This window comes from Anastrepha obliqua, chromosome 2 (genome assembly GCF_027943255.1).
Source record: "Anastrepha obliqua isolate idAnaObli1 chromosome 2, idAnaObli1_1.0, whole genome shotgun sequence".
Lineage (NCBI taxonomy): Eukaryota > Metazoa > Arthropoda > Insecta > Diptera > Tephritidae > Anastrepha > Anastrepha obliqua.
The window spans coordinates 47,278,915-47,303,853 of NC_072893.1; the positions used below are offsets into that span (position 1 = coordinate 47,278,915).

Consider the following 24,939-nt stretch of genomic DNA (forward strand, 5'->3'; position numbering starts at 1 on the left):
TTTACAAAAACTAAAAATTTTAAATGATTTCATGTTAGGATATTAAATATTTCAGTATATTTCTAATGTAATATCGGAGTCCCGAAATTTTTTCCCGTGTCATAACTTTCTTTATATTAGTAAAAATTCAATAAACTTAATAAAGGGTGTTTTAGTAAGAGGTGTTATTTTGAAATTCAAAGAAAAATGCTATTTTTTAATATAATATAAATGATCGGATGTTTATTTCATTATAAAGAGGAAGGTGTGCCGTTAATAGTGGAAAATAACATCACGCAAATGACCACCACGACCACGCTTACAGGACAATATCCTTTTCATGAAGTTTTCCATAACCGAATTGTAAAGTGGCTGCTCCATGTCCTCTATAGCCTCACGAATCCCATCTTTGAGGTCTTGAATCGACCCTGGGCTGTTGGCGTAGACCTTCTCTTTCACGTGGCCCCGAAGAAAAAAATCACAAGGTGTTAAATCACAAGATCTCGGTGGCCAATTGTGATCACCTCTTCGAGAGATAACTCGGTCCGGAAACTTTTCCCGTAAAAGATCAAAAGTTTCGTTGCTTGTGTGACACGTAGCGCCGTCTTGCTGAAAATAAACGTTGTCCAGATCAATACCATCCATTTCCGGTCATGCTTTTTGTTTAAAGTAGAGCATTTAAGATAATATGCTGGAGTATTGAATAATTTCGGGTTGTTTTTTATGTAATCCAGGGATCTCGGAATTTGTGACGGGGCATAACTTTTTTCTTTTCATCAAAAAATCAATAAACCTTTAGGATTGTAATAAAGCCGTAAAGGGATAATGTGAAGCTTATGAAAAATCGCTTAAAGTTAAGTTTATTTATTATTTTTATTTTAATGTTTTTAATAAGCCAATGAATATAATAAATTCTTATAGGCGAAGCAGATATATTTTAAGGTTAGTAGACATTAGAAACAAGGAAATGCATTCAACTATTTATAATACATATTCAAAAATTTCAAGAGACAACGTTTTGAAAAAGAAAAACTTAGGTATCTCGGCGAATTTAGAGATTTTATTATTATAATTATTATTTTTTCAAATGAATATGCTCTAAAAGAATACCAGTCCCGAATCTGGTTGAAAAAATCTCTCTGATTACGAGGCTACAAACTTCTGGACCATTGAAGATGACACCAAAAACTGTTCACTTCCACTCTAAGCAGCTCGGAGGAGGCTTAATGGTTAGATTTTTCATAAACTCGTTATGCTATTGAAAAATGAAAAAAACGGACAGTTTCTTGAAAGTAATGATAACTGCTGCTGAGAAATGAATTGTACGCTAGTACGCTAGTACGCTTACATATGATACTTACGAACGTGAAAAATGTTCATCGCGCACTCGGGTCAACTTATGTGTATGGAGATGAAGCCCATTTTTGGGTTAATGGCTACGTCAATAAGCAAAATTGCCGTATTTGGAATAAAGAGTAGCCCGAAACCATTCTTCTTCTTCTTTTTAATTGGCGCGATAATCGCTTACGCGATTTTGGCTGTGTTTAACAAAGCCACTTGGGCACTCCAAGTAAAGCCAAATCCTTCCCCCCAACGCAAAGAAGGAGACCTTCCTCTTCCTCTGCCACCACCAGCTGGTACCGCATCGAATACTTTTTGAGTCGACATGACCCAACCAACGAAGCCGCTTGAACTTTATTCGGTGCGCTATGCCCATCGCCTGCGATATTCGCCATTGCCGACGTGAAAAGGTCCAAAAATCTTCCGCAGAATCTTTATCTCAAACACTCCAAGTAACGCTTCATCGGATGTGGTTATCGTTCACGCTTATGCGCCATACGTTAGGACGGGCATGAGAGCCTTGTAGAGCAGAAATGTAGAAATAATCGGTCCATATTTCTTCAAAGACGTGGCTGGCCCCAAAGTAACAGTAAATTGCGAATGCTATAGCGCCATGATAAACGACTTTTTGATGCCGGATGCCAGAAATTGAAGCCCGTGATCTCCACAACATTTGGTTCCAACAAGACGGCACTCGTGAATCAGTGGATTTACTGCGTCGTCGTTTCGGGGAGAAATGTATCTCTCGTTTCGAACCAGTGGATTAACCACCAATATCGTGTGTATGGAAGACAACATTACTAAATTTATTTACGAGATACTGACCGAAGTTCTTCAACGAGTCATTCAAAATTGATATTTGCGCATGATCGAATATCAGCGCAGTTGCGGCCTACATTTGAAAAGAATTATTTAAAAAAAAAAAAAATTCGTGAATAGTTCCATATTGATTCCACTGATTTCCCAATCAATTTGAATTTTTGTTGCTTTATTTCAATTTAATATTCGATATCTCTCAATTGATCACCCTTTACTTTCAAAACTTGTTCATAAAGAATTACAGCCTTGAAACTAAATTTGTTTCACCTTTTAGTTTAAAAACTGATGAAGAAGCGTCCTTTTACCTCAACTATAATAAAAACAACTACAAGGTGGCGCAAAATTAATTATCAAATTTTATTTTTGAATAATTTTTTTTAAATAAAAACAAAAGATTCTGTGTTTCTGACGTACGACACCTTTTATCAAAAGTAGAAATCTTCCGATAGGGTGAATAATTTTGCGGCACCTTGTATAATAAATTGTATGAACCCTACGCCTTGTAATACTAGCAAGGTATTGAGCTCATGATGCTCTCAATGTCTCTACAAGTAGCTGCTTGCATGGCGATGAAATAGATGTAATTGCTGGCGACTTGTGTAATCGTACTCGTCATAGATGTGAAGTGAATTAACACTGCTTGCCTTGAACTGGTGCCCTACCAAAACTTAGATTTCTTTGCTACTAGTTTTAGAAAAACTTTTTTTTAGAAATTTTTTGGATTTTATATTTCCATTTTGTAGTCTATTTTATAGTCTCCCAGTCATTTAAGTACAATAGCTAATGTTTGTTTGTATGTATGCAGCAATCGTATTGTTCATTTTAATTATTGCATAAATTTACGAATTATATCGGCTTGCGTGTAAGTTATTACTGTAGTTGCATTTGTACTTAATCTTGTTGCTTATTGCATTAATTTAGTAACTATTAAACTTAATTGCTCGTTTTTCGTTTTTTCTCTAAGCAATTACGGAATCCCTAAGACGGCTCGTGGGGGTGGTCTAGTTTGGCACTTTGTTGTACAATTTTTCGCCAATTTTTTTGTGACAAACCGCAAAAACGTAATACCTTGGCATTTTCATAATATGTGTGTTTACATATGTATGTGTGCTCATATTTCTTCAGTTTTCTAGAGTCACTTTAATTACGTCAAGGCTATGGTAAAATCAACTAATTGCAAAGCCGACAATGACGGAGGCAAAAGCAGCTGCTCTTTATTTACCACGAATTAATTAATTTCACTGTTTCACATTATAAATCCAACGATTGCCTGCCTGTCTTCCTTCCGCCCAACCGACGCGAAGAGCGCAACCTGCATGAAGTACGAATATTTTTGGTTTTTGACGCTGGACATAGAAAGGCTAGAACTTGCGAGATTAAAAGTGCTAAGCTGCAGAAAAAAATTCAACAGCCGAATAGAAATTGGTAATTGATTTTTTAAGGTTTTAAGGCACTCTACCATATTTCACGTTAAATCTAACTATAAATTTTAAGAGGCACATCAAATAAACCTTAAATACATATAATTCTAGTATTTTCCCGACCTTTTCAAAGAGTGAACAGTTTTTCACCAGGAGATCAATTCTTGTTCTGTGTAAATGTGAACAGTTTTTTCCCCATTTTCATTACACTTTCGACTCCCGTTCCGTTAAAAATTGAAAAGAAATTTCAAAATGTTTTCACATGAAAATAATAAAGGGGTCTGAAACGAAGTCTTTTCACTTTTCCATTTCACACCCGATTCTTGTTGCGTGTTAAGGTGCAAACAAATGTCAAAATAATGAGAATAGGTATGTGAAAAAATTGAGAGGGAGGTTGCTGGCAAGCGTGTAAGCGCTAGTATTGTTGCGTGGCTACACAACTATATACCCGAAAAGTTACTAAAAATGAAGTGAAAAGTTTCTGAGAAAACAAAAATGGAAACTATTTTTCACTTCACGTTTACACAGAACGATACCTGACCCCCAGGATTATAAACTTAGTTCTAGCTTTATTAATATTATTGGTTAGTTGAGAAAACGACCCTAAGCATTAATAAGCAGGCATACTGTCATCGCTCCAACCCAAAGGTTGACAACTTGACTACCATTCGGTTGGTTCGGACCCGATGTTTTTGGTACAGCGATCACTTCTCGGCAGGCAATGGAAAATCTTCGAGGGCATTTCTGCCACGAAAAAGCTTCTCATAAAAACTATCGACATAAAACTGTGACCTCCCTCTACCTCTGCTATCACCAGCTGGTACCGCATCGAATACTTTCACAGCCGGAGCTTTTGTATCCATTGGGACGACATGACCCAGCCAACGTAACCGCTGGATCTTCATTCGCTGCGCTATGTCTATGCGTCGTAAAGCTCATATAGCTCATCGTTCCATCGAGCAAACACTCCAAGCGACGCTTCACCGCTCACTCACTTTAATTTTATGTTATATCTGTAAAGATTTACCGCAAGTTCATTCCAAAAATATGCTACCACTAACTTTTGGAATTCCATAAAAGGCAGTCAAATTAGCGAGAGAGGGCTCTACTACTCGCCTCCCTCTTGATATGGAGATTGTAGGTATACCCCTCTTAAGCCACAAACTGCGTGATACTGTAACGTCAGCCAACACGTGGTATTGTAACGTCAGCCAACACGAGATAGGTTGATAGTCTGGCATGTAACGCTACAAAAAGAATTTGGCCAAGCGTTAAAAGACGCTACTTTATCGGTCAAGGAAAAACGTCTCTATGTTAGTTGCTTTGCTCACAGACCACTGTTTCCTAGGTCGACATGCTCAAAGATTGAAAGTACCTCACTGGGAATATTGCAGAAGCTGCAATGAGGAGGAGGAAGAACCTGGAGGAGAAGAGACATTCTCTTTGTCATTGTCTCACCTTTCATGCGACTAGGTTTAGATATTTTGGGTCATCGTTCTTGAATGATTCAGATGACCTTAGGGTATAAATGTCAGCCAAATCAAACTTAAAGCAAAATGGTTTAACGAGGAGGAGCAGGTAAACAGCTATTGTGACATCACAATGAGTCGGCAACGGTCTAAGTGAGTTGGATAATAGACCGCCTGCCACTTCTACTTACTTACCAACTACCTACCTTGTGGGGGAAATAATGACAGTAAATTCTGTGGATCAGTCCTCGCTACGGATCTAACACATCAAAAAAGGTTTTTTTCTCTAGTCAGCCATTAGCAAAGCTCCAAATGGATCTGTGCCATGAAAGGGATTCTTTCAAAAGCCCATTTGCTGATAAGAGACAGAATCAAGTTGCGATATACTGATATATACTGAGTTCATACCCTTCCTCTTCCGGATCTTTTAAGATTCATCAATGAATCCAAAAGATTTGCGCAAGAGTGACATCAACCCAATTTTTACGTCTTACCATCCATATTGTATCTATCCTGCCCTCTACTCTTTCTACTGTGATCTATCCGGGTGGTCTTCCTGACTTAGTGCTTGGACTTGTCCATCTTCCCACCAATCTAATTCAATTTAATCTAAGAGCCGAAATAAAACTGGCGACGCAATCAGTTATTAGATTTAGGCCGTGTTTAAGAGAGCGAGCCAGTCCTATCTTTTTTGAGTTTTGGGTTTTCTTTCTTTTTTTCTACTTCGGTCTTTCTTTCCTCCACCTCAGCCACTTTTTTGTAGAAATAAATAGAATAGTAATATAAGACCGACGTGTTGGTATGTGACTATCACTCGGAAGGGCACAGGTTCGAAACCTCAGGCACGTACCACCATTTTTTTTATTAATGGTCGCTCCTCGCAGACAATGGCAAACCTTCGAGTATATTTCTGCCATGAAAAAGGTCTTCATGAAAAACTATTTGCCCTTCGAGTTGAGTTGGTTTAAAGAGCGACTGCCACTTCCACCTACCTACTTTTGGACGAATTGTTAACGAATTCTGTACCGTCCGAACGTTCATGCGAGGTGCCTATGTTATCAGCAATTTCACGCTTAAGCAAACTTGGATCTTCACATGCGATATCTTTAATTGTCTATACAAATTTCGAGCATTTGTAATATGAAAGAAAATGCTTCGCAGCGTCAAAAAAATTATTAAAACTCAACGCAAATTTTGAGCCGCTCTCGCTTTATTGCACTAAACTTTAATGGGCTTTAAATTTGCGTATTTAGAATATTTCTAAAAATTTTGCCAATAAAGTTTGAAATTATAAGAATTTGCAGATTTTTTTTCTTTTATGTGATTTTGTGCAAGGAGAAAAATTTGTATCTTTGAGCTTCACTTTGGCACTTTTAGTACTGTGAAAATTTGAAATTGCTGTTGTAATTTCACTGCCACTTTAACCAACTCTTGACGTTCTACCTGTTTATTGCTTTTGCTTTTTGCTACAAAAAATTGGATTTACTTGCGAATGCATAAATAGAATTATAGCGCGAGCACATGAAGTGCCGCCAGACGAAGTGGATACAATTGTGTATACATTTAAGTTTATGTGCATGTGTATGCATAAATTTATAAATATTTATGTCCAACGGTAAGTGTATTACATTATCGAGTGTTCTTTCCCCGCGCCTTTTTGCTGCCTGAAATGAAACGGCTTCATTTCGCCATTGTCATGGCACTGCAAGTGCAAAGTGAAGTGTATGTTTTCGTGTTTTTGTACACGTATTCCTATGCATAGTCGCATACACACACACATGCACATATATACAAGTTGTAGGTACGTTATGCACTGCCATCAAACTGATTTTGTTAATTTATGCTTGAGATGAGCGCGTCGAACTTCACTAATTGCCGACAAAAAAGTACAAAAATAATTAATATTACAATGCAAAATAATAAAAATTACAAATAATACAAATCAGAATAAAAGTTAGAAAAATAATAAAATAAGAAGGCACGAAAACGTAAAAAATTACAAAAAAAACGGAACAAAACTTCGAGGCACCAACTGTGATATGCACCAGAGGTTTCGTGTATAAAAGCGATGTTGCAAATGTCAGCGGCATCAGTGGCTCCAACCACCAGAGTTGGACAATACACAGCAAAGTAAGGATTTCAGCGAATCAACAAACTAAAACCGCTCAAGTTAAAGTCAAAAAGTTCTCGACGAACAGCGATCTAAAACATTTCAAAGATGCGCGCTTTCGTCATTGTTTTGCTGTTGAGCTTGATAGCCTTTGCCGTGGCGGGTAGATTGGGCGGCGGTGGCGGCGGAGGAGGCTGGCAAGGCGGAGGTGGCAAAGGTGGTAGCGGCGGAGGATATGGCGGTGGCGGATATAGTGGAGGAGGTGGCAAAGGAGGTGGTGGCGGTGGATATGGAGGTGGCGGCAAAGGAGGTGGCGGTGGATATGGGGGTGGTAGCAGCGGCTATGGAGGTGGTAGCAAAGGAGGTGGATATGGTGGTGGTAGCAGCGGCTATGGAGGCGGTGGCAAAGGAGGTGGAGGCGGTGGATATGGAGGTGGCGGCAAAGGAGGTGGTGGCGGTGGATATAGTGGTGGTAGCAGCGGCTATGGAGGTGGTGGCAAAGGAGGTGGAGGCGGTGGATATGGGGGTGGTGGCAAAGGTGGTGGCGGTTATGGCGGTGGTGGATATGGCGGCGGCGGCGGTGGCGGCAAAAAGTGGTAAATTCTCTAAGCCCAACATTAGCGAAATGTGTGACTGGATTCGTTTATCTGCTAAATTCTCTTCTTCATTCAACTGAACTACGGACGTTTATATCCCTGCTTGTCATGGAAAGGAAATATACAAAAAATTGAAACTACTGTAAAATACTTGATTTGGATTAAAATGAGTTTGAGCTGTTTTATATATTTATAATAAATTAATTTTAAATCTAATACAATGCATTTGGAAATGCAGTTTTTGCTGAAGTATTACCTGAAGGAAGTACTGGAAGTGATAGGCGCTTGAATATTGGAAAAAAGTGTTAAGTAAAATTTGTGGCTGAAGTGGTGTTTTTGAGGAACGTCAGAGCTCAAGAAACAAAAATTCGATGAAAAATGCTTCAAAGTTTTCAATTTACCACCCTAATCCTATGCCACCCTAAGTAGAAGTAACGATACATTTTCATCAACCGCTATATTGTTAATAGATTCACCATAAATTCTTACAAAAAATATTTAAGTATCTAAAAGTTTTACTTTATTTTTATACTTTTTCGACTTTGGACGTGAATTTAACATATTTTCTATTATAGCTAACAACTTTAACTTCCAGATAGCTTCCTAAAATTTAAATTTCTATCGATGTATGGATATATCTTTTTAAAAAAGATCTTCGAACAGGACGAAAAAAGGGCAGGCGCGGGTGCTCAATCGAAGATTTTAAACTAGGTGTACAACGGAGGGTTAATTATGACGCTCTTTGTAGCTAATAAGGGATATGTGAACTTGCTAGAGAGATTTTGTTATCCATGGCTAGGTTTCGTACACTTCTCACTACGAGGGTCGTTGGAAAAATCCGTGCAAGAATAAAAACTACTTAATTGTTTAGGGTAAACCGTTTTCATTATTCAACACAGTATCTTTAAGCTTACATTCTGTCAAAAAAAAAATTGGGAATTGTTCTTTTAAACAGTGCGTGTTACACATATTTCTTAATTTTTTTGCTGGAATGTTGGTACAACTGTCCTCTGCAGTGTTGCAGAGTTTGAGCTTATTTTTGGCATTTAATTATAAGGTTGTCAAAAAAGTCTTGCGGTATTTCCGCAAGCTTGTCTTTGCAAGCGCGTAGTTCTAGTTGTATTCGTCGCATCGGTTCACGCTAGAGCTTTTTGGAAAGATCTTTTCACGTGCTAACACGTGTTCGATTAATTGTTGTTTGCTTTTAGTCGCTCGTGAGTTATAGCGTCGCAAACATGGAGCAAAATAAAGAGAAAATACGGCATATTTTACAGTACTACTACGATAAAGGCAAAAATGCATCTCATGCTGCCAATAAAATTTGTGCAGTTTATGGACCCAATACAGTTTCCATTTCCACCGCACAGCGATGGTTTCAACGTTTTCGTTCTGGTGCAGAGGTGATCGAAGATGCGCCACGGTCCGGAAGGCCTGTCGTCGAAAATTGCGATAAAATCGCTGAATTGATCGAAAGAGACCGCCATAGTAGCAGCCGTAGCATCGGCCAAGAGCTGGGCATGAGTCATCAAACCGTTATAAACCATTTGAAGAAGCTTGGATTCAAAAAGAAGCTCGATGTATGGGTGCCATATGACTTGACGCAAGAAAACATTTTTGCCCGTATGGATGCATGCGAATCGCTTCTGAATCGCAACAAAATCGACCCGTTTTTGAAGCGGATGGTGACTGGCGATGAAAAGTGGGTCACTTACGACAACGTGAAGTGCAAACGGTCGTGGTCGAAAAGCGGTGAAGCTGCCCAGACGGTGGCCAAGCCTGGATTGACGGCCAGGAAGGTTCTTCTGTGTGTTTGGTGGGATTGTCAGGGAATCATCCACTATGAGCTACTCCCCTATGGCCAAACGCTCAATTCGGACCTGTACTGCCAACAACTGGACCGCTTGAATGCAGCACTCATGCAGAAGAGGCCATCTTTGATCAACAGAGGCCGAATTGTCTTCCATCAGGACAACGCCAGGCCACACACATCTTTGGTGACGCGCCAGAAGCTCCAGGAGCTCGGATGGGAGGTTCTTTTGCATCCACCGTATAGTCCGGATCTCGCACCAAGTGATTACCACCTATTTCTGTCCATGGCGAACGAGCCTGGTAGTAGGAAGTTGTCCTCAAGAGAGTCCTGTGAAAATTGGCTCTCCGAGTTTTTTGACAATAGGGAAGCGAGCTTCTATAAGAGGGGCATTATGAATTGGCATCTCGTTGGGAACTCGTCATCGAACAAAACGGCGCATGTTTGACTTAAATCGCATTATTATAACCAATTTTATGAACAATTGAAAATTCAATAAAAATACCGCAAGACTTTTTTGACAACCTTATATATCAGTCAACCGCAGGCCACTTTTTCAAATTGGTGAACAAATAGTAGTCCAAAGGATCCGAGGCAACCATGCCTGGAGAATAGGGGAGATGTGAAACGAGTTTGAACCTTATATCCATTAATTTTGCGACCAAAACTGCTGAGGCGTGAGGTGGTGCGTTGTCGTGATGGAATATTATGATCGCCATGGCTTTCCTGCGTGTGGTGAGTTTCGGCTTAACAAATACCAAAAGTCAAGAGATTCGGCTTTTGAAGCCCGGCTTAGCTAATAAAGCCGCAGCCCCCGAGTTTTCTACATGCCTTTTCCCGACATTGCCTGTTGGGTATCAAGGGGGTGAGACTAGATATTACTTGTAGTCATTTACGCAACAGCTGAGTGGAGGATGAAGTGGAATCATCTCAACACCTTTTCCTCAGTTGCCTTCCTCTCGCTGGGCTGAGATTTAGACCTCACAGCTCAGATAAAACTTATTTACTTATTGCATACCTAATGAATTTCGTGAATTAAGACAACTGTAAGTAGTTGTCGCTCGGTCTTCTTCATACCTGACAAACATAACCCTTCTCTCCTCTCCTTTCTTTCCTATCTTTCTCCTTTATATCGACATAATAGTATCGAAGGAGAAGAAATGTGTGTTTTTTTGTAAAAGTGGGTCTTCCCATAATTTCTATAATTTCTATATAATTTCCATATAATCTAGCCTAACCCACCACCTCGGCGATTTAAGTTCAGAGAAATACGGTGTTAACTGCCTAAAAATGCTTCCATGACCCGTGAGAGATTGCCTCCAAAGGCGAACCCTCTTTAACCTAATTGCACTTTTAGCGGCGATGGGAATAACGTAAAAGTCAATGAAAAGCAAAACCACATTTATGGCAGCACATCCTGATCATATCGGTAAATATTTCAGTGGGTCTATATGCATGCGTCTTCTTCTTCTTCGGCTTCTTATTCTTACAAACATCTGACTAAAATTAATATACCATTTCATCTTCGTGAAAGGTATAAAAGCTTATTTTGCTTACTCTTAGTATCCTTTGTAAAACAAAAAAAAAATATTTGGCGCTTACACTTCTGTTAGATGTGTGGACGAGCTCCTCCTCATATTATATTAGTGATGTGCGTCTTGATATTTTTCCATAAATGGAGGAACCTACAGCCGACTCCGAACGGCAAATGATTTTTTATGTGAAGCTTTTTCATGGCAGATTTACAGTTGGAAGCTTGGCATTGGCTGCCGAGGGGTGACAGCTTTTAGAAAAAACTTTTCCTATCATTTTGCCGTTTCATGTGCGGAGATTCGAACCTACACACTCCTGAATGGTAGTCATGCACAAACCATTCGGTTACGGGCCGCCGTACTCCTCTGTACTTTGCGACGTAAATGTATATGTGTAGAGACCATTTTTATCGGGATTTCAAAAATACATGAGAGTTACTCAAAGGAATTTTCCTGCATGCTAGGGAAGAAAAACAAATTTTGTACACATTTGGGAGCTCTGATGTATATCTGTTTCTCTCCTGTGTGTTTATGTAAAAGCACGAAAGCTGTTTTCACTCGCAAGCTCAAGGGCTGGGCATATCTGCTCTCGAGATACCTTCAGAGGCTTCGCCAATATGCAGTTATTATTCCATTGGTTAACTGTTGTCGTGTGTCACTAACTCCAGATGTTCATTTGGTAGATACCTGCAGTGCTGCTCAGTTATTTAGAGTAACGATATTTTTTAATGCGTTTGACTTTATTTACAAAAATGTGCATATGTATGTATATGTGTGGACAATCGTATATGCTTATATGTATTTACGTAATTTTTCTCACCCTAGCTTCACTCAACTTGTCTCTCACCACTCAAAACTTTTCAAAAATACTGCTTCACAACTTAGCGTCTTCGATTATTATGATACTCGCTTTAACAACTTTCAAATCGGCTACCTAATTTACCACTTCCAACCACTGCCACCACCACCACCACCTGATGACCAACCACTGCTGCCACCAGAAGGCCAACCACCTCCATAACCGCCACTGCTTCCACCGCCACTACTAAGCTTCCAAATACCACCACTGCCACCACCGCCGCTACCACCGCCAACTAACCAACCGCTGCTGCCGCCACCAGATTTCCAGCCACCACCGCCACCACCTGATCTCCAGCCACCACCACCACCGCCGCCGCTTGCTAAACTCGATTTCCAACCGCTGAGTGCTTGCGCCCAACTAGAGCCACCGCCGCCATATCCACCAGAACCGCTCGATTTCCAGCCTCCTCCGCTGCCACCACCACCGCCAGACCAACCGCCTGAAGAGCGCCAGCCGCTACCACCACCACCACCGCTGCTGTAGGAAGATTTGCTGGGCCATAAGGATATGCCACCACCACCACCACCGCTCCAACCGCCGCCACCGCCACCGCCTGAGCTCCAGCCACGACCGCCTCCACCGGAGTTCCAACCACTGCCGCCGCCACCAAGAAAGCCAGCCATCGCGGCTGCGCACAAACTCAGCAACACCAGACAAATGCGCTGCATTTCGTAAATAGTTTCGTCTGTTAGATTTACTTTGGGACAAATTATTGGGTGACACAACCGCTGTCGCTTGAAGTTCTGACTCAACTAATCCTCCAATGCATTAGGTCGCAAGTATTTATATGTATGCGCTGCAGTGAAACGAATAAATGATTACTCCTTATTGTTGCTACTAAAGGCAGCTGTTGTTATTGTTGTTTTATTGTTATTGCTTTTAGTGCACTGTTGCTTAGTTCGTTGCGTTTGAATTTGAAAATGTAAATTCTATTCTTACAAAATGGCACAATTGAGCCAACCAAAAGCAACATCGCCAACAACAACAAATCTTAATATGGTTACAGCTAGCAACAACAATAAAAAGTGATTACTGGATTCTCTTTAGTTGCTACGAATGCAATGTTGCTCGCGCAAATTAATGACCACCGCCATGGACTCGCACACCCCGCTCCGCGCCCAATATGAAACGCACAGGCGTATGCACTTACTTATAAACGTTTCTCCACGCAGACTCTCGTACTAGCACGCACACACATACAGAAATTCTCAAACAAATTTACAATCAACTAACCGCGCTTCATTTTCAAAAACTTCTATTGCGGTTATGGATAACTCCGCAGTCATTGTCGTTGTTGTTTGTTAGAGCTGGAGCAGTATTACACAAAACTTAGCAGCTGCACAAAGAGCGGTGAAACCTCATCATTGCCACCTCCAACAAATTTTGCCAAACTATTTGTTTTCTTTTTTACCTTTGCTTTGTTGCAGCTTCTCCGCATGTGCCGCTCAACATTGGCATAACCGTTCATTTCTGTATCACCTCCCAGTGGCAGTGGCAGTGGCACCACCATCACAGCCACTACCGCAGCTGTCCTCGGTTTTACTGCACAATCATTCAATGGCTGCTTAGTTGCCCATGCGCACTCACAATTGACCCTCAACATGGCGTCGCAAGCATCTCCGCCCCATTAGCTAGAACATCAGCTAAGTTTTTGATTAATTACACCATGAAACAGCGATTTTAATTTCTAACGAATTTAATTTTCAAATTGATTTAAATAGCATTTTCAATTAAATAGCTGCCTGAGATATACCTCCCTCAGAAACAATACCTGGAAGAGTAATCAAGATTATAACAACGAGAAACGATAACACTCTAGCATATAATTGCAAACTTTTCGAACCCTTATACTGGTCTACTCTGAACTCAATTGGCTTAAGTCGCCAAGACACTTTGGTTTAAGCACTTTCGCATCCTGACCATATTGCCGGTTCTTGCAATCCCCGTTTCCGAAAAATTTCCCTCAGCTGTCCATCTTTGATTCGATTCATTTCCAATTCAAGGCCATATTCCAGTGAAATGACATATATTTTGGTCCATTTCCGGTTCTTCTCATATCAATTTCTGTGATTTTTCTTCAGTGTGTACCTGCTGTTCAAGTTACTTCCGCTTCCTGTTCATATTCGAGTCAAATTACACATGTTTTTATTTCATTTCCTCTTCTTCTCCTTTCACTTTATAAATTCCCATTAGCGAATGTATCTTCTTCTTCTCCTTCTTCTTGATTGGCGCCATACCCGCTTAAGGGATTTTTGCCGAGTTTAGCAAAGCGCGCCAGTCGTTTCTTTCTCGTGCTAACTAGCACCAGTTGGACTCACCAAGTGAAGCCAAGTCCCTCTCCACCTGATCTTTACTACTCTTCCTCTACTACCACCAGCTGGTATCGCATCGAATACTTTCAGAGCCGGAGCGTTTGTATCCATTCGGACGACATGACCCAGCCAACGTAGCTGCTGGATCTTTATTCGCTGCGCTATGTCTATGTCGTCTTAAATCGCATACGGCTCTTTGTTACATCGTTTGCGATATTCGCCAACGGGCAAAGATCCAAAAATCTCAAACACTCCAATAGGGCATGATGAGAGCCTTATAGGGTGTTAGTTTTGTTTGTCAAGAGAGAAATTTACTACTTAATTGCCTACTCAGTCCAAAGTAGCACTTGTTGTTGTCCTAGTTCCTAAATAAACGAAGATTCTTACTACTTCAAAATCATAACCTCTTGCTGTCAACGGGAAGAATGCGTGCTGTGAAAATCCGCTTGACTTCGAGTCCTTTTTGCGTCAGCTGTATGAAAGATGAAGTAAAATCTATATCATCACCTTCTCCTCAGTTTCCCTACTTACGCGGAGCTAAGATTCAAGCATCTTGGCTCTCATATCTTTGGTACGCAGACCTTGATATTAAAAACCTGATGAACTGCATCAGCAGCATAAAATGGGTAACACCACGTCAGTCACCATTCGGCTGTTATCAACAGCTGCAACCATTTCACCCTAACTTGCCGATAAGCGAGTGCGCCCACTGTTTGTTTGATGACAGGAGGTACTTCGTCTTGTACTCGTTCATCACCAGACCCATTCGTCTTGGTTCTTTATCGAGCTCAGCACATACAGAACTAACAGTACGGTTGTTAAGACCGATAATGTCAATATCGTCGGCGCACGTCAACAATTGTGCGCTTTTATAAAAAATTGTGCCTGAGCGATTAGGTTCTATGGTTGCCACAATTTTTTCTAGCATCAAATGAAAGAAGTCACACGTTAGCGAGTCACCCTTCCTGAAACCTCCTTTGGTAACAAATGGCTCAGAGAAGTTTTTTCAAATTCTTACGGCGCTGCTGGCATTGCTCAACGTCGTTTTGCACAGCCGTATTAGATTTTCGGGAATATCGAATTCAGACATCGCGGCATGCGGACAACTCCTCTTCAAGCTATCGAACGTGCTTTAAAATCGCCGAAAACACGGTGTGTGTCGATGCCCTTTTCATGGGTCTTTTCCAAGAATTAGCGTCTTGGGAATTAAATAAATTAAAATTCTAGTAATAATTCACAGTGTTGCTCCAAAAGTGTTGAGTACTAAAAAAAATAATAATTGGCGCGTACACTTCTGTTAGGTGTTTGGCCGAGCTCCTCCTCCTAATTTTGGCGTCTTGATGTTGCTCCACAAATAGAGGGGCCTATAGTTTAAAGCTGACTCCGAACGGCAAACGGTTTTTATGAGGAGCTTTTTAATGGCAGAAAAACACACGAAGGTTTGCCTTTGACTGCCGAGGGGCGACCGCTATTAGAAAAAAACCATTTGTATTATTTGATGTTCATCACGGAGATTCGAACCTACACACTCCCGAATGTTAGTCACACACCAACTCATTTGACTACAGTGGCCAGTTGATAATTTGAGCCTTCAAATAATCGAAGGTACAATAGCTGCTATCGACGATACTTAATTGTCGCTAGACAGTTTCAAGTGTCATCAATAAACAGACAATCCCTACTGCTGACAGACCACCACCCAACTGCCCCAATTCAATAAAGAGCGAAAAGCATATGGCCGTTCACAGCATTCGCCTTAGCGGAGATTGGGCCTTGCTCGCGAGAACACCCGCCGGCAGAGATCGGACTTTAACTCAATGACGACAACAGCAGCAGCATACCACCGGAGACGAACTGCTTTAAACAATAAACAATCGAACAGATATTTGAAGAGTATCATACAGATTTTCAAATTTCATACTATCGCAACATTTCCGATGTACCATTTACTCCAAAAACACTGAGGAAAGCGTAGAGTTTCCCTACGTCCACAGGAGAGAAACCTGGATGCAGGTACCTGTTATGTCAGCAGACATAAATGAAGCTTCACTCTGATGTAAGTGAAATTTAGTCAAGGTGGTTTGTTTGATATAATGTTAAAGGGATCATGCCCCGAATACCACTGGTGAGGCGGCGCCTTTGATAACCTTTCGGACAATTTGATTTAAACCTCCTTCCAACACAAAAACAAAATGTTAAAATGTTTTTAAGCAAAGTGTTTAACAAAATAATAAAAAAATTTATAAAGAATTCAAAATAAAAACAATATTTAAATGTTAAAAAGAACCAAATATATATAATGAACCTCCAATGAGTAAGGGAGGCTTCAGAGACTCCACAGTTGGATAATCCAGTTCAGTTCGGTTAAGAAACAACTTTCTTTGCCATTTAATATCACAAGCTGGACAATCACAGATGATGTATCTTCTATTGGATCTAATATCAAATATTATACAAAAAAACATTAGACCGAAAAATCGTAAAAATTCAAATAAAACCTAAGCTCTTGCTATCACGAACACACAATAGGAAAAGTAAAGGTATTGAATATCAAACTCTAGAATTTGCATTCTTTTCTTGTTACATAGTGCCATTTACAGAAACACAAAGGTATACTACCTTGATCAAAAAGTTCCCGGAACAACCGTCAGGTGATGGAGGTTAAGTAATGATCTAAGTCAAGCGATTTGAGCTCTATTTCTGTTTTGTTTTTTTCTTTGGTTGCATGTTGTAGGTGAGTAAAATTTTTACCAACATTTTATCGCCATTGCTTGACATTTGTAAAAGTTACGTCGTCTTGAGTAAATCTACCCCATCAAGTCATTTACATTTTTTACAGTATTAAAAGTGGATTTGAATTTGCAACAACGAATCTGTATTGAATTTGGCGTTAAAATCGATTCTATGGTATAAAAACCTTAGAAATGTTGGGAAACGGTGATGATATTCTAAAGAAAACAGTCGTTTACGGGTGGTATGAATACTTTAGAAGAGTGAGAGAGAGTGAGTCCACCAAGGACGGTGCACGTAATGGCAGGCCATCGACTGCGAAAACTGATGAAAATGTGAATCAAGTGAAAGAAAAATTTATCGATAGCTGCAAATTAACGATCAGAAAGCTGGCGGACGACTTGAACATTCCTTATAGATCCATATACATAGTGTAGTCCAGGACATTGTAGTTACTGATTTGCGTTTCCTCCGTGTTGCTGCAAAGTTGGCCCTGAATTTCATGCAAAAAAATTACCTCTTTGCCAAAGACATGATTTCGAACCCAGAATCCGACCCAACATTCATCAAAAGCATCCTTACTGGAGACGAGACGTATCCAGATATCAGGCGAGTGAGTGGGGTGTTGCGAATGAACAAAGACCACAAAAGCCACGTCGTTTTGAGTCAAAAAAGAAAGCGATGCTCGCGATTTCTATGGATTGCAACGGTGTTGTCCACCACGAATTTTTGCTTCCAGGAAATGAGACAGTTAGTAGAGACCATTACTGGGCGTTATGAGACGTTTACATGAAGGAATTCGCCCAAAACGAAAGGATTTGCGGGAAAACAACTCTTGAGTTTTGCACCGAGATAACGCACCGTCGCACAGCGCTACAATTATATATATATAATTGGCGTGTACACCCTCTTTGGGTGTTTGGCCGAGCTCCTCTTCCTATTTGTGGTGTGCGTCTTGATGTTGTTCCACAAATAGAGGGACCTACAGTTTCAAGCCGAACCCGAACGGCAGATATTTTTATGAGGAGCTTTTTCATGGCAGAAATACACTCGGAGGTTTGCCATTGCCTGCCAAGGGGCGACCGCTATTAGAAAAAACTTTTTCTTAATTTTGATCTCTCATTGAGATTCAAACCGACGTTTTCTCTCTAAATTCCGAATGGTAGTCACGCACCAACTCATTCGGCCATAGCGCCATCATTATCCGTGCATTTTTTGGCAAGAGCCAAACGAATCCAGCAACCATCAAATTGATCTGGAATGGCTCACTGCGACTTTTTCTGTTTGATTGAGTCAAAAAACCATTGCGAGGAACGCGTATGCGAACAGCCGAAAAGAAGTAATGGAAAAATCGAAAACGGATCTGTTGACTTAACTGAAAATAGAGTTCCAGAAATGTTTCGAGAGCTGGATCAAACGCATAAATGCATAAGTGTCATGCAGTTAATGATGAGTAATTTGAGGGCAATAATACCACTTTCGAGAAATAAAGTTGCATTTTGAATTCTTTGAATATATTCCGGGAACTTTTTGATCAAGGTGGTGCGTGCACCGGCCGCTCACACAATTGCTTTCCGTTTAAGTTACAGCTGTAGTGTGCAAGCCGAAATTTTGAAATAAATTTATTGGCGCGTAATTTTTAAAAGCTTCAACATTGCAAAGCTCTGCTAATTGTCCATGTCATACGAGTACATAATAGACGCACATGCATGCATACATAGATACATACACACATACATACATACATACATATATACATACATACATATAAAAATACTTGTGTTTGATGCCAAAGCTTGCTTGCTTGCTTGCGGTAATTGTTTGCTAAAATTTATTTGTTTTACTGTAAACTGTGAGTTTTATATGTGGAATAAACCCAAGTGCAGTGGAAATAGTAAATTAAATGAGAAAAATGGTAAAATAAAAAACCGAAAATATATAAAATATACACAAAAATAAAAAGAAAAGGAATCATCACCCATTCACGTTCTCCGCAATTGTTAATGAAAAATTAAGATACATAAACTTTTTTAGTATACATATGTATGTGTGTGTGCATGTATGTGTATGCATGCATGCAATTTTTATTTATGCTAAGTTGCATTTAATTACATTTATTTGCGATTAATGACACCTTACAGGAGATAATTAATCACCTACTTGTACGGCATTACACAGTTCTAATTACACACTGATTTGCACGCTTTCAAACAAATACATGGAAATAATACATGAAAAGTGAAGAGCATATTTTATTAATTATCATTACTCTGCTAATTGCACGCTTTATCCATTTGCATAACTCTTAATACTTAAAAATAAAAAGGGGTCGTGACCACAGTTGTAATTTGCGCAAAATCCAGAAAGTCTGTGTTCAACCCCTATTTTAACAGATTTCCGTTAACTGCCGTTGGCCAAACACTGTGTGAAAGAGTGAACGTAAGTAATGTGGCTTCAGATTAGTTTAGGTTTTTTTTATCTCCCCAACACAAAGAAAATCCTGTCACTCATCTCTATGCCCACCACTAAAAGCTAAAACGCAATAAATATTGGAAAGGATGGGGCATTCAGTTCAAAAAGTTTATCAATCCATCATCGGTTATAGTGAACGCTTGGCATCTAGGAAAAATGATGTAAAATTCGAAAAGAAGTTCAAACTTGAACTGAACGACAAATTAAACTGTAGTAAACTTGCATTTGAACGGAAACTTTAGGAGTGTACCCCGCACTGGTACACATATGGCATGAATACTAGGCCGGGTCGATTTGTGGGGAGGCAAAAAAATCGCCCATTGCTCTGTGAAAATCATATTCTAGGGATCAAAATAAGAAACTTTGCCGAAGGAACCATACCTCTGAAACGAATTCTGATGTCCCCCAATTTGGGTCGAACTTTTTAGTTTCTTTTCTCATGTAAAGGCCAAAAATGGTGATATTTTGAAATGATTGTATGGGGAACCCCCCAGGAGAGTTCCAGGGGGTGTGCCACTGGCATGGGTGGATCGGCCGTCCAAAGTTAGTGGGGGTCGGTCATACATTTGGACTCGATTGGAGCACTCTAAATGGGTCAAAGTGGGATTTTTCGTTCGACCCAAATTGAGGGACATCAGAATTCGTTTTAGAGGTATGGTTCCTTCGGCAAAGTTTCTTATTTTGATCGCTAGAATGCGATTTTCACAGAGCAATGAGCGATTTTTAAATCGACCCGCCCTAATGAATACTCTACAAGGCATAGACTCTGGAATATAAGGCACCAGAACCAAGCGTTCAGTGCCGATGGGTAGTTTCCCAAGAAACTTCCAAGCGGAGATGTATGTCATCTGTTGTTGTTTTTGTCGTTGTTGTTGTTGTTGTAGCAGCAATACAAGCCCTGTCAGTGTAGTATATATCACAGGTCGTCTTCGTCTAACTCATCTAAAGGTAGGCCCAGGAAACTTGCTGTTTCGACAGGTTGGGTCCAGAGGGAAAGGAGTGTTAAATGAGAGGGTTTGATAGGCCATGTGAAATGTGGTTAGTGTGGTGCGGGGTGCCTTCGCATGCTGGGCATATGTTTGGTATGTCGAGGTCAATTTTCGATAAGTAGTAGTTTAACCTGCGTCAATGTCCAAAACGTAGTTGTGCCAGTGTTACTCGGGTCTCAAGGGGAAGTTGGAGCTCTTCTTCTGCAGTAGGTGGTGGTTGGACTCCGATTACGGCATTTGGTGGACGAGAGCTTAAGAAGGTGATGATGGTCTCCCGGTGAATGTCGGGAGTCAGTATATGCCTGTCTGGTCCAGTAGATGCCTGTTCGTTTTATCCTGGATCTCGTCGGCGTAATTGAGGAGGTATCTTCTGACGTGCCTAGGAGGCGGCTCTGGCTTAAGAAGGTGTCTGCAAGGGTGAAACCTGTGGTAGCACCCAAGCAGAAACTGTTTGCTGAGTAATTTATTGTGCTCCTTTACTGGAAGCATCTGTGCTTCGTTGTGAAGGTGTTGAAGTGGGTACATTGGGAGACAACCCGTCGCTGTCCGAATAGCCATGTTTTGGCAAGTCTGAAACTTTATCCACTGTGTGTCACTAGTTCTAGGCGACCAGACAGGCGCAGCATAGTTTAGAACCAGCCGGCCAATTGCCTTAAATGTCGTTAGCAACATTTCTTTGTCTTTGCCCCAAGTTCTACCGCCAAGCGATTTAAGAACCCTGTTGCGTCTTTAGACTTGTCATCTGTCTATGTGCAGAGTTAAAGGGTTATATACCTTGTGTTGGACTAAAAAATCGAAAACTTTTTCATGGTATATTCTAAAAGTACATGATTTTAAAAATATAAATTAAAAAAATCACAAAGATCGGAGCACTAGAACGAAAGTTACAGACCGTGGAAGCGCGCGACCTTATCCATAAATAAGGTGCACGCAAAACTTTAGACGCGATTATCTCGAAGTCGTGTTTTTTGAAAATTACCGTCGGGTGATCATTATTTATCAAAAACTTTTTGACCGATTTGCATAAACTTTTTTTCTAATTATTCGCTTTTACAACCTCGTGAATCTGAACGGTTCACTTTTTATAAATATTTGCATAGTTCGCTGGAATTAATTTTTTTTAATTTTTCAACCCCTCAAAAATCGTTTTTTTTTTATGCAAGCGATTTTCATATCGAGAAAAAATTTTGTTGGGTATATAAACCGTTCAGATTCCCTACAAATTATTTTTCTACAATAATTATTTAATTTTTTTTGATTTCAGTTGAGCTGCTCATGCGCTACCGTGATCAGCACAAGCCTCTTCTAAAAAACTGCGTTTCGGGGGAGAGGCGAGATTAACAATAAATAATAACATTTTTTAAAATAAAAACACCAAACTGTATTCTTCGAAAGTTACCCTTCAGTATGATATATGCCTCATTTGAATAAAAGTTCTAAAACATATTTAAAAAAAATTATGACAATGGTCCATTTTTTCGGGCTCACAAGGTATATAACCCCTTAAACTTAGACAGAAAATTCCGGAATGAGCGAATTGCCATCCTGAGCGACAGTCAGGCAGCACTCAAGACTCTATCATCGTGTGAAATTAAGTCCTCACTGATCTTCGAGTGTATCGAGAAACTGAATATGCCAGGAACGCACAATCGCATCCGACTAAACTAGGTCCCAGGATAGAGTGGCATAATTGGGAATCCCTTTCTTGCTATGGGATAAAATACGATCAAGGAGAAGTCAGGAGTGAAGAGCTAAAGCTAAGTGAGGTTTGCTGGCACTAAACTATTGGAAGGGTACAACCAAAAGAGGTTTAAAAAACTCATAACCCTCCCCAAGAGTAAACTGAGAATGCTCACGGGCATTCTCACAGCCACTGCAGACCGCAGAGTTATATCAGTCAAGATCAGAGAAGTTGTTAAAATTTTTGCATGTGACATCGGACGTCAATCATATTTAATCCTATTGAACCAGACAGCTGCAGAATACAAACAGCAGAGCGCTGGAGTCCAATTAAAAATTTTCATCACTCAAAATTATTATTTTCAGTACAAAAGTTATTCAAAACAATTAGATGATTCATTTTGCGCCAGCATTTTTATTGCTTTATTGTTGAACGAACTTGTATTTATTCATCGAAGGTAGAGGTTTTGAATATAAACACCCATTCAGCCACTTGTGCCACAGAATGACTAGATCTCTAGAGGTTAAATATCTATATGATATATATGCATGTATCCATTACTTAATTTGTGTGAATCGCCTTTTTCCAATATCATTCCTAGCAGATTCGGAATCTACATAAAGTTCTAGGGGAAAAAAATACATTACGTCCCCTTTCTGTGTTAACCTCGTAATTTAATTTTTTTCGAAATTGAGATTTTTAGTGAAAAACACTCCTTAGCACTCCTGTTACGTAAAATAAAAAATACATACAGATTTTTCTCGTATCTACATGTTCGAATTCAAAAACCTCGTATCTCGTATTTTCATAGAAATTAAGTAATTCTAAACATTTTTATCGATTTACTGAAAATTATGATTTTGTAGATACTAAGTTAACACAGAAAGGGGACGATTAGAACATATCTGTAAAGTCATTTTAGAGCACTTCCAAGTATTAAAATAAGCTCGAAGAATCAGCAACATCAGGCCCTTTGCCCATTGTTACTCAAGAAGCGTCACGTACCCTTCTGTTTTGGAGCTATGTACTCAATTCGTTGATATCTACTACATCAGCGCTGCATAGCGTAATTTAGCCCTCATCGCCATGTTTTCAACGTAACCTCAAACTAGTTTACGATACAGTTGCTACAATATTTTCAATGGCTTATTTTTGGTGTTATATCAAATAGTCGCCAGAATTTAACGCTGGTGAATTTACAAAACAAAATAATATTAATATATATAAATAATAATAATATATAATTTTAAAGATATAATTGAAGTCAAACTGCGAAATCCGGAGGAGAAGAAAATGTAAATGTACCAAGAAAAGTAAAAAGGGAAGAAAATCGCAAGTTCGTTTCTTAAGTCTTTGATTTGTATTGCTCAAAGGTTGTGCTCTCAGATATTTAGAGTGAATAAGCTACGCTCTACCCAATACGGGCATACAAATTGACAAAATTGTTCTTAATACGATAAAACAACATTTTACAAATTACGATTAAGCAGTGAATCAGTCGAATATAGCAATGCTATCATTAATTGTGATCAGTCAGAGCAACGCTTACAAGTTATGCAAATTCATTTCGCAAATTCTGTTACCGTGCGCTATGTCCACAGCTTTATTGCAGTACTCCATTTAGTGATGACGTTAATTTTTAGCTCAATGGATACATAAGTAAACAAAAATTGTCGGGTTTGGAGTGAAGAGGATTCACGATGCTCACTTTTTGCTGTATTTTATAGGCCGGTGGAATCGTTGCTACTTACTTCTTTAAAAATCACACCAGCTCGCCATGGAATTTGTACCGAATATATATTTTTCCAACAGAATAAAATCGCATGTCGTACAGCGCCTCAAACTATTTTCGAATTGAAGATAGAATTTGTATAATTTTCATTCTCGAAATGGGTCATAGAGATCGCACGATTTAATTCCTCTATATTATTTCTTATTCGGTTATGTGAAGTTATTAGTTTATGTGAATCGACTGAAAAATTGACTGAATGCATTGGAAGATGGCATTTTGTAAAAAAGGAATACAAAATTAGGCTTCCAGTTTATACCCTATTTGATCATAGGGTAAGTACCGGGGATTTTTAATTTAAACGAACTGCGTACGTGGGAACCGGTCCATATTTTTTGCTCATCTGTCACATCTGTCACTATTTATCCGTTTTGAAGCGTTTGAGAGATGCTGTACTTTGCAAATGGCCGGAAATGTGGGCAAACAATTCTTTGATTTTGCATGATATAACTCACCATCTCGCCGAGCCCAAATTGTGCTGAATTATTTGACCAAACACCAAGTAAATACCATCGTGCAAGCACCGTATTCACCTATTATGGCCCCGTGCGACTACTTTTTGTTTCCCAAGTTGAAGTTACCACTTCGTGGAAGAAGATTTCAGTCGATAGAGTAGATCAAAGGGAATGCTATGAAAGAACAGAAGGCCATCCCTTCGTCGGCCTACCAGGGGGGCATGGAGGACTGGGTTGAACTTTGGCACATGTGTGTTGCTTCAGATGGGTCATATTTTGAAGGAGCTAAAATAAATTTGCATGAAATTTAACTCTGCTTCGTTTTATTTAAACATTCCCGGTACTTTCTTATCTTGGGGTACCATTAGACGTCAGCCATCGCCACCACATGTCCATAACTATATGCAAACGCCAATGGCAAAAAATTATCTTTCTAGTAAATCAAACTCCTTTATTTCTACTATTACACTTAAAGTCTTGAGGATGAACGATATGAAGTGTTACCAACTTCACACTGCTTGTATCTGTAAAACAGCTCATGACATCAACAGCAAAATTGTTCTAAAGACAGTTCA

The 24,939-nt window shown here is 39.7% G+C and overlaps 2 protein-coding genes across 2 annotated transcripts; one reads left to right on the forward strand and one right to left on the reverse strand.

Annotated features, from left to right (window-relative positions):
• The first annotated feature begins 7,247 nt into the window (after positions 1–7,247).
• On the forward strand, positions 7,248–7,739 carry LOC129238118 (acanthoscurrin-2-like). Its single transcript, XM_054873157.1, has one exon. The coding sequence runs from the start codon at positions 7,248–7,250 to the stop codon at positions 7,737–7,739; it is 492 nt and encodes a 163-aa protein (XP_054729132.1).
• Positions 7,740–12,013: 4,274 nt separating this feature from the next.
• On the reverse strand, positions 12,014–12,604 carry LOC129238119 (loricrin-like). The gene has a single exon (XM_054873158.1). It carries the CDS (start codon positions 12,602–12,604, stop codon positions 12,014–12,016), a length of 591 nt encoding a protein of 196 aa, XP_054729133.1.
• Between the last annotated feature and the right edge of the window lie 12,335 nt (positions 12,605–24,939).

Bases quoted from the DNA above. Each gene is read 5' to 3' on its own strand.
- LOC129238118 (XM_054873157.1), top strand. From the start codon at position 7,248: ATGCGCGCTTTCGTCATTGTTTTGCTGTTGAGCTTGATAGCCTTTGCC.
- LOC129238119 (XM_054873158.1), bottom strand. From the start codon at position 12,604: ATGCAGCGCATTTGTCTGGTGTTGCTGAGTTTGTGCGCAGCCGCGATG.